The sequence below is a fragment of the Hyperolius riggenbachi genome, chromosome 1 (assembly GCF_040937935.1).
Source record: "Hyperolius riggenbachi isolate aHypRig1 chromosome 1, aHypRig1.pri, whole genome shotgun sequence".
Taxonomy (NCBI): Eukaryota; Metazoa; Chordata; class Amphibia; order Anura; family Hyperoliidae; genus Hyperolius; species Hyperolius riggenbachi.
Window position 1 is genome coordinate 14,284,791 of NC_090646.1, and position 18,885 is coordinate 14,303,675.

Sequence of the window (18,885 nt, forward strand, 5' to 3'; positions counted from 1 at the left end):
GCCCTTCAGTGTGCAGCCCTACGATTCAGTTGTCTGTCTCGGAGATGTTTGATCGCAAGAGGAAATTGCCAGCAAATGACCCCCGGGCCGTGGCAGTAACAGCCAGCATAGCCAAGCTTCTGGCCTGCGAAATGCTGCCATATCGAGTGGTGGAGACAAACAGCTTCAAGGGCATGATGTCAGTGGCCATCCCACGTTACGTGGTTCCCAGCCGCTACCACTTTGCGCGCTCTGCAGTGCCTGAGTTGCATGAGCACGTGGTCAGCAAAATAACCCGAAGCTTGAAGAATGCCGTTGCCTGCAAGGTTCACCTCACCACTGACACCTGGACGAGTGTGTTCGGCCAGGGTCGATACATCTCCCTTACCGCGCACTGGGTGAACCTTGTGGAGCCTGGCAGCGATTCCTCACCTGCTACGGCGCGGGTGTTGCCCACGCCGCAAACAGCTGCACCGCCGTCCCTCCCACTGGATAACAACAGCAGCACCTACCTCTCTGACTCCTTCTCCTCCAACGCATCTCAAAGCTGTACCTTATCCGGAAACGCTAACCCAGCAGCAGTAGGATCGTGGAAGCAGTGCAGCACAGCTGTTGGCATGCATCAGCAAGCGTTGCTGAAGCTGATCTGCCTTGGGCATAAGCAGCACACAGGGGAGGAAATTTGGAGGGGAAGAAAGGAACAGACGGATTTGTGGCTGGCACCGCTGGACCTGAAACCGGGCATGGTTGTGTGTGATAATGGGAGTAATCTCATTCGCGCTTTAAGGTTGGCTAAGCTGACACACATCCCTTGCCTGGCGCATGTGATGAACCTAGTAGTTCAGCGGTTCCTGAGGACATACCCAGGCGTGGCCGATCTTCTGTTGAAGGTGCGACGAGTGGCCAAACATTGCAGAAATTCCAGTACTGCTTCGGGGGCACTTGCCAAGATGCAGGAGCGCTTCAATCTCCCCCACCATCGCTTGCTGTGTGATGTCCCTACGCGCTGGAATTCTACGCTGCACATGCTAGCCCGCTTTTGCGAGCAGAAGAGTGCAGTGGTCCAGTACATGACGACGCAGTACCGAGGCGCATCCGGACAGCTGCCAAGCTTCTGTGGATCCGATTGGGCCAACATGTTGGACCTCTGCCAAGTCCTCCAAAATTTTGAGCAATCCCCGTTGCTTGTGAGCAGTGACAACTCTTCAGTCAGCATTACCATACCACTGCTGTGTTTACTGAAAAGGTCAATGTTGAAAATCAAGGAAACAGCTGTCATGATGCAACTGGGGGAATCTGAAGGAGAAAACGATCAGCGTGATGGTACCAACATCAGGCCATCCGCCTCAGGAAACGCTGGCCCCAGCAGCTATGACGAAGAAGAGGAGGAGGAACAGCTGGAGTTGGAGCAGGAATTTCCTGCCACCACTGACGAGGGCCAGAGCGGTGCACGTTGGACTTCCACAATTCAGCGCGAATGGTCAGCAGAAGCAGACCAGGAAGAAGGTGACGACTATGATGCATCACAACAACTATCACAACGCTCACAAGAGGATGATGAGGATTCTGGCAGGACTCTGGTACACATGGCTCAATTCATGCTAGACGCATTGAACGCGACCCATGCATTGTGCGCATTCTGGACAACACCAATTACTGGGTTTATACCCTTCTGGATCCACGGTACAAACACAATGTTCCAAAACTGCTTGAAGAAAGAGTCAGACAGGTCAAAATGGAAGAATACCAGCAGGCCCTTGTGGAGACTTTAGAGAGGAGATTGACATCCTCCCCCTCCTCTAGCCAGTTGTACGCCGACAGACTGACTTCCGCAAACCCAGGACGACCAGGAGGGCAGCAAACAACACAAGCCGCAGCTAGTGCCCAAAAGGGAATGGTATCGGCAGTGTCCTTGGAGTGGGAAAATTTTATGACACCCATGCAGCAGCAGCCCAAAGAACAGCAAGCGTGCAGATCCACCTCCAACACCGATCGCCTGGAGAAGATGGTCAAGGACTACATGTCAGATGGCGTAGCTGTGTTGAACAATCCATCTGCACCCTTCAACTATTGGGTATCGAAGCTAGACACCTGGCACGAAATGGCAATGTACGCAATAGAGGTTCTGGCTTGCCCGGCAGCCAGCGTTATGTCGGAACGCTGTTTCAGTGCTGCCGGAGGCATCGTCACAGATCGGCGTATCCGCCTCTCCACATAAAATGCAGACCGTCTGACTCAAATTAAAATGAATCAATCCTGGATTGGAAACGACTACGCAACACTCCAGGACCCCAACCAAGTAACATGAACAATGACCATCTGTGATGGGTTAGCGTTTCCGGTCCCTGTTTATTGAACCTCTCATCTGTATTACATTTATGACTGCATGGCGGCAAAAAGCATTGCTATATCCGCACGCTATTTGTCCTCATGCAAGGCCTGGGATGCTGTGTCTCAAAAAGCGTGGCCTTCTCCTCCTGCACCTCCTCCTGTTCCATCATGTGTGCTGCTGCTGCTGCTGGGTTAGCGTTTCCGGTCCCTGTTTATTGAACCTCTCATCTTTATTACATTTATGACTGCATGGCGGCAAAAAGCATTGCTATATCCGCACGCTATTTGTCCTCATGCAAGGCCTGGGATGTTGTGTCTCAAAAAGCGTGGTCTTCTCCTCCTGCGCCTCCTCCTGTTCCATCACGTGTGCTGCTGCTGCTGCTGCTGGGTTAGCGTTTCCGGTCCATGTTTATTGAACCTCTCATCTTTATTACATTTATGACTGCATGGCGGCAAAAAGCATTGCTATATCCGCACGCTATTTGTCCTCATGCAAGGCCTGGGATGCTGTGTCTCAAAAAGCGTGGCCTTCTCCTCCTGCGCCTCCTCCTGTTCCATCACGTGTTCTACTGCTTGTGCTGGGTTAGCGTTACCGGTCCCTTTTCCTGGAACCTCTTCTCTGTATTACATTTATGACTGCATGGCGACAAAAAGCATGTTACCTGTGCAAAGAAACATGACATTTTCCACATTTAAAAGACAGTTTTTCCTTTGAAAGTTTACAATCAATTTTCTCAAAAACTATAGGCTCTTTTTCAAATATTTTTTTCCCTCTTGTACCCACTCCCAAGTTGCACATACCCTGCAAATTTGGGGTATGTAGCATGTAAGGAAGCTTTACAAAGCACGAAACTTCGGGTCCCCATTGACTTCCGTTATGTTCGGAGTTCGGCGCGAACACCCGAACATCGTGGCGATGTTCGGCGAACGTTTGCAAACCCGAACATCTAGGTGTTCGCCCAACACTAGTTGGAGCATTGGATTTGGTAAAGTCTTAAGCCAATGTGTTGTAAGACACAAGTTAGCTTTAGGTTAGCAGGAATGGTTGCATGGCCACCTAGCTTTTCATCCTTCCCAGGCCAGCTAGGCTGGCTTCAGCATGTAGTGTTGGTAGTATAGTGGTGAGCAGAGCTGCCCTCCAAGCAATTGACCTGGGTTTGATTCCTGGCCAATGTATGTGAGCGTGCTTTTGACATCCTACACATCCCTGGAAGACAAGATCCTTCTCCGCCAGAGGAGGAGGGAGGAAGCTGTTGTGGGGTGCTATTTAAGGAATAACAATCAGCCAGGAGCAAGCTAACAAGCCTACAAGAGCCTAACTAAGCTTTCCCTAGCAGAGTCTGTCAGCAGCTGTCCCTTCACTAATTACGGTAGGCAGACGAGTGAGTAAAATGGCCGGAGAACACTGCATTTTATAAGGGGGGGTGGGACTCCAGGAGTGAGTGTAGTCTGATTGGCGACAATGTGCCTGCTGACTGTGATGTAGAGGGTCAAAGTTGACCCTAATGGAGCATTATGGGGGCGAACCGAACTTCCGCAAAAGTTTGCCTTCGCCGGCGAATGCGAACCACCCAAAGTTCGCCTGGAACCGTTCGGCCCATCTCTACTTAACACGTGCTAACTGAGTTAGCACTGGTTAGTGAATCAAGCCCAAAGGGTCATATAAGTGAGGTTACAATTGTAACGATTGCGGAATCGTCTCCGTGGTCAGCGCACCAGACGTGCGCTGACGCGGCGGATTTCCTCCACAAGCGTATTATTGAGGACACCCAGGCTAGGTGCTATGCACCTGCAGAGGGAAATTCCTGTCGGCAGGTGGAGCTGTGGAGTGCAGAGGAACAGCTCCTCTGCCCTACCACACACGCCAGACAGGAATTGTACGAAGGGAAGAAACGCAATCGCAAGAGAAGCAATTGAGAGTGAGCACAGAGACAGATTGTGTGTGTGTGCATAAAATTAGTCGCCAACCCACGACTGTGCACACACCACAGCAGATAAGAAGCAGGAACGCGATCGCGAGAGGTGCGATCGCCAGACGTGACACAAGGTTACAGCAAGGCGGAGCACGAGAGTAGCAAAGGCACAGCAAATAATACAATAAGGAGATACGGAAAATAATAAATGCTAGCTAACCGCGAACACCGCACTCATTCGCAACAGTGCACGCGGTTATGCGCGGTCTCCACGTGATAAGCACAATAGAGACAAGCACGCCTAACTAACCAAAGACAGACAAACACGAAACAGAGAACGCGAGCGCTTGCTTAACGGTTACCTCACCGAGCCTACAGCAAGCGTTTCGAATCAGACAAGACAGACACACGAAAACAGGGACAAGCGAGAGATAGGATCCACAGCACTAGCGAAAAGTGGCTAGCGCGATCCAAGTACAGAGTAGCAGAACAGAAGGATCCCCAGCGCTAGCGAAAAGTGGCTAGCGCGATCCCAGAAGACAGAACAGAAGGATCCCCAGCGCTAGCGAAAAGTAGCTAGCGCGATCCCAGGAGACAGAGTAGCAGAACAGAAGGATCCCCAGCGCTAGCGAAAAGTGGCTAGCGCGATCCCAGAAGACAGAACAGAAGGATCCCCAGCGCTAGCGAAAAGTGGCTAGCGCGATCCCAGGAGACAGAACAGAAGGATCCCCAGCACTAGCGCTAGGGCGAGTGCGATCCAAACACACGGCAGACAGAACAGATGAGGTAGGCAGAAACAACCGCTGTTTCAACCTACACTCCAGACTCAATCAGAAGGATCCACAGCCGCTAACGCTAGGGCTTGTACGATCCAAACACAAGACAGACGGAACAGGCAAAACAGATAATACAACCTGACTGGACTAGAAGGGGAGCCTAAAGCAACCCCCAGGAATTAACTATACTAGATAGCAATGGCTGACACTCCAGCAGTGTCCATCAGGAACTGAGCATGGAAGGGAAATGTCCAGCAAAGCATTCTGGGAGCAGAATGCTTTTATAGTGCTAGTCATCAAAAGAAGGCAGGTAACGGATTTGCATGACTAATGTATGCAAATTCCTCAGCAACACAAGCTGCAGAACTGACAGAAAGTCTCTCTTAAAGAGACCTGCAGAATGCAGACGTGAACAGTGGTCAAAACGCTGCCTGTCTGCACAGGCAGCTGAGTAGATTCTCACAACAATACTTGTCGTTACTGGGATGATCATAGTCAGACACGGGAGATCAATTCTTTTTCTAGACATATTAGTTATGACATCAGGCAGTCTATCAACTGCCAAACTAATAATGTGCATGCGTGGCCTGCAGGATTCAATATGTTGGTTGTACCACCTGACCATTACGCCAAAGAATGTCCGAACATTATAATGGCGCGAGTAGATGTATTAATAACAGTGCCTACATTACTAACAATTCCAGTGTGCCTAAACATTTTCTGTATACTCATTCATGTGATATGTCTGGTTTTAGGTTCCAGGGTATAGAAAGGGTGTCACGTTCTTTAAGGGTAGGCGACCTATATAAAACTTTGGTGAAACGTGAAGCTTTTTGGATTTATACAATACAATACAATAACATTTGTAAAGCGCTTTTCTCCCATAGGACTCAAAGCGCATAGTTGTGTCTCAGATTAATACAGGGTTTCAGGCTGGGTTGTGTTACAGAGGAGATAGTCAGATGTTCATGAATGCCAGACTAAAGAGGTAGGTTTTCAGTTTAGACTTAAATGCTTCCAGGGATGGAGCTGTCCTGATTGGGTGTGGCAGGGAGTTCCAAAGTGTAGGGGCAGCATGACAAAAGGTTCTGTCTCCAAAGGTTTTGAGGTGGACTCTGGGGGTGACCATGGTGTTGCGTCCTTTTGATCTAAGATTGTGGGGGGTGTGATGCAGTTGCAACAAGTCCTTCAGGTATCCAGGGCCCAGATTGTGCAAGGATTTGAATGTCAGTAAGCCGATCTTAAACAGAATTCTCCATTTTATCGGTAGCCAGTGGAGTGAGCTCAGGGTTGGTGTTATGTGGCAATGGCGGGGTTGGCTCGTTAACAGCCTTGCGGCGGCATTCTGTACTAATTGCAGGCGGCGTAAGTCTTTCTTATGCAGGCCTGTGTAGAGGGCGTTGCAGTAGTCTAACCTTGATGTGACGAAGGCATGGAGTAGGGTTGGAAGATCCTCTGAAGGAATTAGGTGTTTAATCTTTGCAATATTCCTTAGATGAAAGAAGGAATGTTTCACAACAGCTTTGGAAGATTAGGAAGTTGCAGACGCGTTCCCCTTCAGGGTTAAATTCAAAGTTAGACTTAAACATGTTCTACGATGCATGAATTGTTGTGTGGAGCCTGCGGCCTTCCCCTTGGTTTCTACTCGATTTTCGATCTTCATTTCTAGCAAGGGGCTGTGCAGAAACCAATGGCAATGTCCATACTCATTGATATAATGCAATCTTTCTTGCTGATGTGGTAGGTGGATCATGATTCCAACAATTTTGTATCTAACTGGATGTATATGATATCTGGTGCAGTTTTTCTGTGTGTTTTTACAGTCCTATTGCAATGTTTTACTTTTATATGTGACTAGCCGACCCGCGGCGTAGCATACGCCGCATAGGAGGGTAGAGGGCAGGAAGGGGGTATTGGGCACAGCAACGGGGAGGGGGGTTGGACCCCCCCTCAACTGGGTCCCCCATGTGTGCTCTACATCCAGCTTAAGCTCAGCAGGAACCCCCCCTCTCACCTGGGTCCCCCATGTGCGCTCCCCCTCCTGCTTAAGCTCAGCAGGAACCCCCCCTTCCTCACCTGGGTCCCCCATGTGCGCTCCCCCTCCTGCTTAAGCACAGTAGCAGCTGCCACTATTAGTAAGAGGCAGCGGGCGGGGATGACTCACCTCTTCCGTGTTCCATCAATCGCCGCTGGTCTTCTTCTCTCCGCATACGCTGATACACACACTGCTTCCTGTAGCCAGAAGCAGTGTGTGTATCAGCGTATGTGGAGAGAAGAAGACCAGCGGTGACTGAGCGGCGATGGGAACGCAGGGAGGTGAGTCGTTTAGTACAGGCTGCGCATTGCTCTATGTCAATTCTGGAGGGGGAAGCACGGAGGGCAGCCCTGGTAGAGGGTGGGAGAGGTCAGGCTGCCCTCCCCGTGGCTGCAGTTCTCCCTCCATACAGCGCACCCCCTCTAGGGCAGCTGGGGTCACCCCACCTGGTGCGGGTCGCACCCCCCGCACCCCTATCACAACACTAGTGATTCAGCTATAAGTGAACATTTGTGGTTACCCACAATGCACTGCCACTAATTATGCAAATAACTCCTTTCCCTCCTGGTAAACCAAGTAAGCATATAGCTTTAAATTTTACACAATCATATCAAGCCCACAAGTGCCAGCCTGTTTCAGACTTTTGGTCCTCATCAGTACATAGCAGGGATTGATAAGGCTGTATGAGATAGGGCTTGGACCAGTACAACAGAGTAACCAAGCAGCTCAGGGTGACCCAAACCACTCGGAATGTATAGGGGGATAAAAGGGACCAAAAAGACCTCCTACTAAAAAAACAAAGCTTGGTGTAATTTGCCTTCCTAAAACAGAAGGAAATATGCAATAATTCAGCTATAAGTGAACATTTGTTGTTACCCACAATGCACCACTACTAAATATGCAAATTATTCCTTTTCACCCTTAAGGGGCCCATACACCTAACGATTTTCCTGCCGATATACAGTCGTTTTGATCACAGTGATCGAAACGGCTGTGAAATTGCTGCGCACACCGCTGACAGAACGATCGATTTCCGTCCGAAATCGATCGTTCCCGTCGACCCATCCGTGCGGAAGATTTTTCTCGGTTGCCGGCGGGTCGGGAGTGCGTCGTTAGTGGCGTTCAAATGCCCGACGACTGACGCAATACAGCAGTAATACATTACCTGCTCCAGCCGGCGTAAGTCCCCTGGTCTTCTTCTCCGCTTCGGGCTTCAGACCAACACAGAACTTCCTGTCCTGGCAGGAAGTTTAAACAGTAGAGCGCCCTCTACTGTTTAAACTTCCCCTGGACAGGAAGTTCAGTAGCCGGAGCGTGGCGGGGCCGGAGCGGAGAAGAAGACCAGGGGACTTGCGCCGGCCGGAGCAGGTAATGCATGCCGGGGGGAGGGGGGGGGGGGAGCAGCGGCAGCTCCACAGATTGTGATCAGTGTCAGGCTGAAATCGATTCACAATCTGTTTGCAGTAAAGGTGGCCATACGATCCCTCTCTGATCACCTTTAGTAACCCAAGCAAGCTTCCAGAACCACTGGTGTATAGCAAGCCTATAGCTTTAAGTTTTACACAGTCATATCAAACCCACATGTGACAGCCTGTTTCAGACTTTTGGTCCTTATCAGTACATGGCAGAGATTGATAAGGCTGTATGAGATAGGGCTTGGACCAGTACAACAGAGTAACCAAGCAGCTCAGGGTGACCCAAACCACTCGGAATGCATAGGTGGATAAAAGGGACCAAAAATCCCTCCTACTAAAAAAAAGCAAAGCTTGGTGTAATTTTCCTTCTTAAAACAGAAGCAAATCTGCAATAATTCAGCTATAAGTTAACATTTGTGGTTACCCACAATGCACTGCTACTGAATATGCAAATTATCCCTCTTTGCCCTTGGTTTGATATGACACTACTTCTTCTTCTTGCTTGGACCAGCCCCTTCTTCTTGCTTGGACCGGCCCTGGGGGCAGGGCGCTACTTCTTCTTCTTGCTTGAAGGTTGAGGCACTTACTCTATTATATATATATAGATATATTGTATTGGTTTACACCATATTAAACATGTATGTATGTCTCTTTAGGATCAGGGGTGACACTGACAGCGACCTTTATAACCTGTGTAATACATGTAGTTGTAAGCTATGACTAAGGAGCCATTCTTGCTCCGATACGCGTGAGTTTTTATCTGTATGCTATGATGTTGGATTAAAGAATAAAGATCTTTCTACTTCCCCCAATCATCTGGTGCAGCGGGATAGTCCTTTGTTTGCAAATGAGTCTTCTGATTGTCGTAAAATTACCGCATGTCAGTAATGCAGATTTTTTGGGCCTGATTCACAAAGCGGTGCTAACAGTTAGCACCCTGGTGAAAAGCCCTTTATCACACCTAAACTCAGTTTAGGCATGATAAGTTTAGGTGTGATAAGTTTAGGTGTGATAAGTTTAGGCATGATAATTTTAGGTGTGATAAGTTTAGGCATGATAAGTTTAAGCACCAACTGCGTTAGCACCGCAGTGCACAGCTGTACAAAAGTTTTGCGCTAGCAAAGTCTGGTGCACTTCGCATAGAGTTTAATGGCGTTGCTTTGCGTGCGGGACTTTGCACGCTATCTACACTTATCTGAACTTATCACGCCTAAACTTATCACACCTAAACTTATCACACCTAAACTTATCACGCCTAAACTGGCTTTTCACCAGCGTGGTGCAATGGTTATCACGCCTAAAGTCTCTAACTGGGTTAGCACCGCTTTGTGAATCGAGCCCTTTGTGTTTAACATTTAAGTCAATGGGCCTGATTCACAAAGCGGTGCTAACAGTTAGCACCCTGGTGAAAAGTCCTTTATCATGCCTAAACTCAGTTTAGGCATGATAAGTTTAGGTGTGATAAGTTTAGGTGTGATAAGTTTAGGCATGATAAGTTTAGGTGTGATAAGTTTAGGCATGCTAAGTTTAAGCGCCAACTGCGTTAGCACCGCAGTGCACAGCTGATCAAAAGTTTTACGCTAGCAAAGACTGGTGCACTTTGTATAAAGTTTAATGGCGCTGCTTTGCGTGCAGGACTTTGCAAGCGATCTAAACTTATCTAAACTTAGCATGCCTAAACTTATCACACCTAAACTTATCACACCTAAACTTATCACGCCTAAACTGGCTTTTCACCAGCATGGTGCAATGGTTATCATGCCTAAAGTCTTTTAGGCATGCTAACTGAGTTAGCACCGCTTTGTGAATCGAGCCCAATGGCCGCCGACTTTAGCGGTTAATAGTAAAGCTAGAAACACCAGGGGCTCGATTCACAAAGCGGTGCTAACAGTTAGCACCCTGGTGAAAAGCCCTTTATCATGCCTAAACTCAGTTTAGGCATGATAAGTTTAGGTGTGATAAGTTTAGGTGTGATAAGTTTAGGCATGATAAGTTTAGGTGTGATAAGTTTAGGCATGATAAGTTTAAGCGCCAACTGCGTTAGCACCGCAGTGCACAGCTGATCAAAAGTTTTACGCTAGCAAAGTCTGGTGCACTTCGTATAAAGTTTAATGGCGCTGCTTTGCGTGCGGGACTTTGCAAGCGATCTAAACTTATCTAAACTTAGCATGCCTAAACTTATCACTCCTAAACTTAGCATGCCTAAACTTATCACACCTAAACTGGCTTTTCACCAGAGTGGTGCAATGGTTATCATGCCTAAAGTCTCTAACTGGGTTAGCACCGCTTTGTGAATCGAGCCCCAAATGTGCAGAGTATGGAGGACAGCGGGAGCAAAAGGGGGACATTTTTTTCTTAAAAAAGACCTTGTAGTTCTTGAGAAAATCAATGTTAACGACAACATGCTGGTAAACAGATTTTCATCAGAAATGTTTGCGTTTTCCGTGAAAATCAGCTCACCACCGCACTAGTATTATCGCTGAATTCCGTAGCAGAAATGCAGGAATTGCCTTTCCCCGCAATCCGAATGAGTGCACCTGGGGCTCGATTCACAAAGCGGTGCTAACCCAGTTAGCATGCCTAAAAGACTTTAGGGGCTTGATTCACAAAGCGGTGCTAACAGTTAGCACGCTGGTGAAAAGCCCTTTATCATGCCTAAACTCAGTTTAGGCATGATAAGTTTAGGTGTGATAAGTTTAGGTGTGATAAGTTTAGGCATGCTAAGTTTAGATCAGTTTAGATCGCTTGCAAAGTCCCGCACGCAAAGCAGCGCCATTAAACTTTATACAAAGTGCACCAGTCTTTGCTAGCGTAAAACTTTTGATCAGCTGTGCACTGCGGTGCTAACGCAGTTGGCGCTTAAACTTAGCATGCCTAAACTTATCACACCTAAACTTATCGGGCTCGATTCACCAAGCGGTGCAAAGTGTTAGCACCGTGGTGAAAAGGCCCTCTTCACGCCTAAAGTCACTTTAGGCATGATAAGAAGGGCTTCGCGCGAAGTTTCCGCGCGTAAAGTTTTGCGCGCGCTCCCGCGTGCGTGCGCGCGAAGCGCCCCGCACTTCGCGCGATGCGCCCATTAAACCCTATGGGACTTTGCGCGCGCGCCTGTGCGGGTGCGCGCGCAAAACTTTGCGCGCGATAACTTCGCGCGAAGTGCAGGCAAAAACGGTGCTAACTCAGTGGTGAAGAGGTCATCACGCCTAAAGTCCTTTAGGCGTGATAACTGAGTTATCACCGCTTTGTGAATCAAGCCCATCATGCCTAAACTTATCACACCTAAACTTATCACACCTAAACTTATCATGCCTAAACTGAGTTTAGGCATGATGGGCTCGATTCACAAAGCGGTGATAACCCAGTTAGAGACTTTGGGCTTGATTCACAAAGCGGTGCTAACAGTTAGCACGCTGGTGAAAAGCCCTTTATCATGCCTAAACTCAGTTTAGGCATGATAAGTTTAGGTGTGATAAGTTTAGGTGTGATAAGTTTAGGCATGATAAGTTTAGGTGTGATAAGTTTAGACATGCTAAGTTTAAGCGCCAACTGCGTTAGCACCGCAGTGCACAGCTGATCAAAAGTTTTACGCTAGCAAAGACTGGTGCACTTTGTATAAAGTTTAATGGCGCTGCTTTGCGTGCGGGACTTTGCAAGCGATCTAAACTTATCTAAACTTAGCATGCCTAAACTTATCACACCTAAACTTATCACACCTAAACTTATCATGCCTAAACTGGCTTTTCACCAGCATGGTGCAATGGTTATCATGCCTAAAGTCTTTTAGGCATGCTAACTGGGTTAGCACCGCTTTGTGAATCGAGCCCTTTAGGGGCCTGATTTACAAAGCGGTGCTAACAGTTAGCACCCTGGTGAAAAGCCCTTTATCATGCCTAAACTCAGTTTAGGCATGATAAGTTTAGGTGTAATAAGTTTAGGTGTGATAAGTTTAGGCATGATAAGTTTAGGTGTGATAAGTTTAGGCATGATAAGTTTAAGCGCCAACTGCGTTAGCACCGCAGTGCACAGCTGATCAAAAGTTTTGCGCTGGCAAAGTCTGGTGCACTTTGCATAGAGTTTAATGGTGCTGCTTTGCGTGCGGGACTTTGCACGCTATCTACACTTATCTAAACTTAGCATGCCTAAACTTATCACACCTAAACTTATCACACCTAAACTTATCACACCTAAACTGGCTTTTCACCAGCGTGGTGCAATGGTTATCACGCCTAAAGTCTCTAACTGGGTTAGCACCGCTTTGTGAATCGAGCCCTAGGCATGATAACCATTGCACCACGCTGGTGAAAAGCCAGTTTAGGCGTGATAAGTTTAGGTGTGATAAGTTTAGGTGTGATAAGTTTAGGCATGCTAAGTTTAGATAAGTGTAGATAGCGTGCAAAGTCCCGCACGCAAAGCAGCACCATTAAACTCTATGCGAAGTGCACCAGACTTTGCTAGCGCAAAACTTTTGATCAGCTGTGCACTGCGGTGCTAACGCAGTTGGTGCTTAAACTTATCATGCCTAAACTTTTCACACCTAAACTTATCATGCCTAAACTTATCACACCTAAACTTATCACACCTAAACTTATCATGCCTAAACTGAGTTTAGGCGTGATAAAGGGCTTTTCACCAGCGTGCTAACTGTTAGCACCGCTTTGTAAATCAGGCCCGATAAAGGGCTTTTCACCAGCGTGCTAACTGTTAGCACCGCTTTGTGAATCAAGCCCCTGATGTCTATTTCACTTTATTGTATTTTTTTTAACAACATTTAATTTTGTTGTTAAATGAGAGCATCAACGTGACATCATTGCATATTTGGTATGAAATGTTGACTCTTTAGCGCGTTCATCTGTATTTATGATCTTTCTAACCTGTTTTCATGTTTATCCCAGGTCTCCTTGTCATCCAGCTCCCCAGTTGAGATAGGACCGGGTAAAGCCGTCCGGATGGTGGCCTCAGTGAAGAGGGGGGTGCTCGATGTACCGTACCGGGCCAAAGTCAACACCATATTCGGATTTGAAACAGAGATTAAAGGCAAATGGAACGGAGTATCATACTACAATATGATCGTCAAACAAGAGGATTATACCGAATATTTGGATTGCTTCAGCTCAGCTTAATGATAACCTTTAAAGTGGTCTGAAACTCCGACATAACATTAAAAAAAAATGTGTTTTCCTACTTTTTATTACTCATACAGTTATCTCATTTGCTTTTGTGCACAAGTCATACTGTCTGTCTACAAATCACAAGTTTCCAAAGTGTAATTTATCTTGCCCTGAAAGCTGCCATTGAATCTTATTGCAACTGCTTTTTATTGTATATTAAAATCTTCTAATGAGCTGTTCTGAACTGTGTGCGTGTGTGTGCCTGAAGCAGAGACAGCTTCTCAGAGAGCTCATTTTCAGTTGTTACACTGTGTTTACACATAAGGTAACAACATTAGAGTGTAAAAGACACAACAGCACATGCACTATCTCTCCTGATGATCAGTCCACCATCAGTCCCTCACCTACTACCTCCCCACTGGCAACCTGCAGCACAACATAAAGGTATGTTATGTATGTTCATTCTCTCTGTGGATAACCATGGTTTTACTATAGTCACAATAAATCAGCAATGATACAGGACGGATGGTGCACATGCTTTTGTCTCTTTGCCATAAGCATTGATGTGTTTTCTTCCAAGCTGTATTACGGAGCACACGTCCAGGCTGTGGTGGAGTGTTAGTCTACTTTCTGTCACACTGCATTCAACTGTCGGTTTACATTGAAAGGGGAGTCCCACACTTTCTTATTCCTCCCAATGAACAACATTGGAATGAAACCAAAGATACTGTTCTCTCCAGTCTGGATGCGGATTTGAAGCTGAATAGCTGAATAGCAGGACGAAGTGCTTTGCTTAACCATTTCAGTGATGTTCTACTACATTTTTTTTCTGGGATAGTAGCTTTAAAGCTGCAAGGAATCTTTTAGAGCAAAGCAGAAATGCTGACTTTCAGACCACATTAAGTAACTAATTATTATTCAGGAATTTAATTTTTGTCATTAATGTGAATGGTAAACCCTTACCAAACCCAGAGCATCTTTAATGGGGTGTAGCAGAGCAAGGAGGGGCTGATATCACTGCTGGGTTTCTTATTGTAGTCGACATCCACAGTGAGGGGAATCTCACCTCCTGTTAGTCTTATGGGTATGGGTACCAGGAAGCACAGACAGCTTAAATCTGCACAACAGGGGTGTAATCAGCAAGACTTTATATTTATTATACTAAAGATAGGTTACAGCCTGTCATGTTTTTACTGTTGGTTATGCAGCTATCTAAGATATAACTTGCTTCCTGTTCTACCTGTGGATGACATCAAACACAGGAAGTGGGAGGAGCTATTCCTAACTGTGACACAGATAGAAATAACAATCTGACAGGCCCCTTTCACACTGCCAACCAGCGATTTGGATGTGGTTTGATGCCAGAATCACTTTCCACCACTTTCCACCACACCGCCAAAACAGCCTCCGGGGCTTACCGCATTATTACGCAGCAATCCCCAAAGGCTGACTGCCAAACAGGAAGTGGTGCTCTCTTGTGGTTACTTCCTGTTTCGGAAATATGGAAATGCACAGATGCACTAAAAAACATTTAAAAATCTGCATCGCCATGGACTTTCACGACTTCAAGTCCGCCGCAGGTCGCAGCGCGTATCGTCCGCCGACTTCCAGGGCATTGCACCACATTGCATCCAGTGTGAAATGTCCCATAGGCTTCCATTGCCTTAGTGTTGCCCTGAGGTAAAAAAGGGTGTGCACCGCAATGGTAACATCTCAGTGTGAAAGGGCCCACAGGGATTCTAACTCTCCCCCTAAAACAGAAATAAATATATTAACACATTTGGATGTAGTTGGTGTTTACTGTAAGGGTTAGGTGCTGGGATTCAGGATAGGCATAGGCTAATGTAACTCTTAGGATATGGTATTGGTTAGGGAAGGGTTAGGCTGGTGGTAGGATTTGGGTGTGGATAAGGTTAGTGTTAGGTTTTAGATAACAGTAAAGATAACCATAAGGGGAGGGGGTCGGGTGATGCTGAGGGCAGTGTTAAGGCTCATCCACATGCTCAACAAAAGTCTTTTAAATGCACAATTATGAAACAGCTCGAAGAAGTTGGACAACTGTTGTCAAGATGACAAGGCGTTATCACTGATAAGAGGTGACCAAGGACTGATAAGATGAGCTCAAGTCAATCCAACAGTTGGATTGACTTGAGCTATATATTAGTGTTAGGTTTCAGGTCAGCGCAAGGTTAGTGTTCAGGTAGGCTTCAGGTCAGAGCTAGGTTAGTGTTGGGCTTCAGGTGAGAGCTAGGTTAGTGTTGGGCTTCAGGTGAGAGCTAGGTTAGTGTTGGGCTTCAGGTGAGAGCTAGGTTGGTGTTAGGCTTCAGGTGAGTGCTAGGTTGGTGTTAGGCTTCAGGTGAGTGCTAGGTTGGTGTTAGGCTTCAGGTGAGTGCTAGGTTAGTGTTAGGCTTCAGGTGAGTGCTAGGTTGGTGTTAGGCTTCAGGTGAGTGCTAGGTTGGTGTTAGGCTTCAGGTGAGAGCTAGGTTAGTGTTAGGCTTCAGGTGAGTGCTAGGTTGGTGTTAGGCTTCAGGTGAGTGCTAGGTTAGTGTTAGGCTTCAGGTGAGAGCTAGGTTAGCGTTGGGCTTCAGGTGAGAGCTATGTTAGTGTTCAGGTAGGCTTCAGGTCAGAGCTAGGTTAGTGTTGGGCTTCAGGTCAGAGCTAGGTTAGTGTTGGGCTTCAGGTGAGTGCTAGGTTAGTGTTAGGCTTCAGGTGAGAGCTAGGTTAGCGTTGGGCTTCAGGTGAGAGCTATGTTAGTGTTCAGGTAGGCTTCAGGTCAGAGCTAGGTTAGTGTTGGGCTTCAGGTCAGAGCTAGGTTAGTGTTGGGCTTCAGGTGAGAGCTAGGTTAGTGTTGGGCTTCAGGTGAGAGCTAGGTTAGTGTTGGGCTTCGGGTGAGAGCTAGGTTAGTGTTCAGGTAGGCTTCAGGTGAGAGCTAGGTTAGTGTTGGGCTTCAGGTGAGAGCTAGGTTAGTGTTGGGCTTCGGGTGAGAGCTAGGTTAGTGTTCAGGTAGGCTTCAGGTAAGGGTGAGTTTAGTTTTAGGTTTCATGTGACAGTTAGGTTTAGTTTTCAGGTGAAAATTTGATGTTTTTTGGAATTCTCATAAACGGTGAGCCATAATCATCAACATTATAACAAATAAAGGCCTGAAACATCTCGCTTTGCATGTAATGAGTCTAGTCCACATATTACTTTCACATTTTAAGCTGAATTACTGAAATAAATGGACTTATGCAAGATATTCTAATTTTTCGAGTTTCACCCATAGAAGTGGGAAAGTTGCCCATACATTGTCCCAGCAGGTTTCCATGTGTGACCAGCTTAGCAGATAAGGGTTTGGTGATGGAATAAGATGGGAAAGTCCAGCCCAACTTGTGTCATCTTGTGGGAAAGTCTCTGGTTGCCCCCCCCCCCCCCCCCCCTACCCCATCTCTATGGGGAAACCAGCAATGATGTGTGGAGATTTGTGGTCTAAAGATGAGAATCAAAGACCTTACAAAATGGAGTTAAAATGGACTTTAGATTTATAATTTACTTGTTTTCCACTATTCAAGAAACCATCCAGCTACCTTACAACCTTTAGGGCCCATCCACACTAGAAATCGCAACACCTGATCGCCATCCCCTTGTGATTTTGCTACACTTGCGGTTCTCATTGTAGTGAAGGAGTGCGATTGCTCGGAAAATGCTACATGCAGCATGTTTGCAAATTGCAATCATGCCACAAGCACTGCAGTGAGAGCAATCCCATAGGACGGCATGTGTTGCGGCACTTTGCTGATCGCAAAGCACTGAAACGCTGCCAGAGAGCGCCTGAGTGTGAACTGGCCCTTATGCAGGGTTTATATTTTTCTTGTCAGAGACGGGCTTAATTGTTTTTACAAGCATGATTGTATATCCTATTATGTATCCTATCATTGTGTTGTTTTTCATTTATTGGTGTATCCTTTTAATACATAAACATACTAAATTTCTTGTCATATCTCTTTCCTAGTTACCTGTAATCCGTCACAATTGATAAGCACTAATGTCTAAGTGTAATCCAAGAATCGTTGTCTAAGAGATATATTGCAGTTTTACAGCTATAATCTTGTGTTTAAAGAATACCCGAGGTGACATGTGACGTGATGAGATAGACATGAGTATGTACAGTGCCTAGCTAGGCTGTGTTCCTTTTTTTCTTCCTCTGCCTGAAAGAGTTAAATATCAGGTATGTAAGTGGCTTACTCAGTCCTGTCTCAGACAGGAAGTGACTACAGTGTGACCCTCACTGATAAGAAATTACAACTATAAAACACTTTTCTAGCAGAAAATGGCTTCTGAGAGCAGGAAAGGGATAAAAAGGGTCAATAGTTCATAGATTTTAGCTCTGGCATTCTTCAATGAATGTGTGACTAAGCAAAAACACTAAAAACTTAAAAAAGTAGATTTAAATATAAAATAAAAGTGTGATATCTTAAAAAGTCATTTTTAGGAGAAGGAGGATAGATACAATTGTTTATTATTTTATTTTCACCTCGGGTGTCCTTTAAAGTGAACCTGAGGTGATAATAATCTGATCTGATGAGATAAACAATGGGATTTGTCCTTCTATTACTAAAGATGACTTTTTTTTTTAGATGTCCAATGGTTTTATTTTCTATTTAAACATATCCAAAATAGGCTGAATGTTTTATTGTCTCTGCTTAGTGGCAGCCTATTAAGATAACGTGTCCCAGGGTTAAAATGCATGAAAATACTGACCTTTTTTATCTCTACCCTGCCCTCAGAAGTCGAATTTTGCCAGGAAAACTTTTATGGCTGTACTTTGCTATATTGCGAACAAAGTACGACAAAACAAAACACTGTCACTTGCATGCATGAAAATTAACTTTTTAAGGGAGCAAAACAAAACAAGAAAAACAGCTTGGATTTTAATATGTTTTGGCACTGCACATATGCATGTCTATCTCATCGGGAAAATGTATAGAATACTTGGCTTGCTTCATGTTTTACCACTTGGCAGAAGCTTGTTTGATGCTATGTGATCTCTATATATCTCTATCCTTCAATAAATATACACTGACTTTGGCAAGCTGGTCTTCTCGTCTTTTCAATCCTCAACTTAACAGTGACAATGCAGAACATTTCACCTGCCATCAGTATAATGGCATCACAGCAATAATAAACATTGCTAACTATGTACAGAAGTGTAATTATTGTCACCTGTTAAGGCGTTAAAGTGGTACGAAACTCAAAATTGCATTTTTGCTCTAAAACATTAAACAACAAATACATACATTATAAAAAATAAACACATAAAAAGACTGTTATAATGTCATTGTAAAGCAGACT

At 45.9% G+C, this 18,885-nt stretch overlaps 1 protein-coding gene across 4 annotated transcripts in view; it reads left to right on the plus strand.

The window, feature by feature from the left end:
• The window catches only part of LOC137562438 (uncharacterized), a 166,403-nt gene extending 147,778 nt beyond the window's left edge, over positions 1-18,625 (plus strand). For all 4 annotated transcript variants that reach the window (XM_068273787.1, XM_068273804.1, XM_068273795.1 and 1 more), the window contains exon 6: positions 13,342-18,625. In XM_068273787.1, the coding sequence (XP_068129888.1) occupies positions 13,342-13,569 (228 nt within the window). In that variant the 3' untranslated portion in view covers positions 13,570-18,625. The remainder of the gene's footprint in view (positions 1-13,341) is intronic.
• Positions 18,626-18,885: the final 260 nt, after the last annotated feature.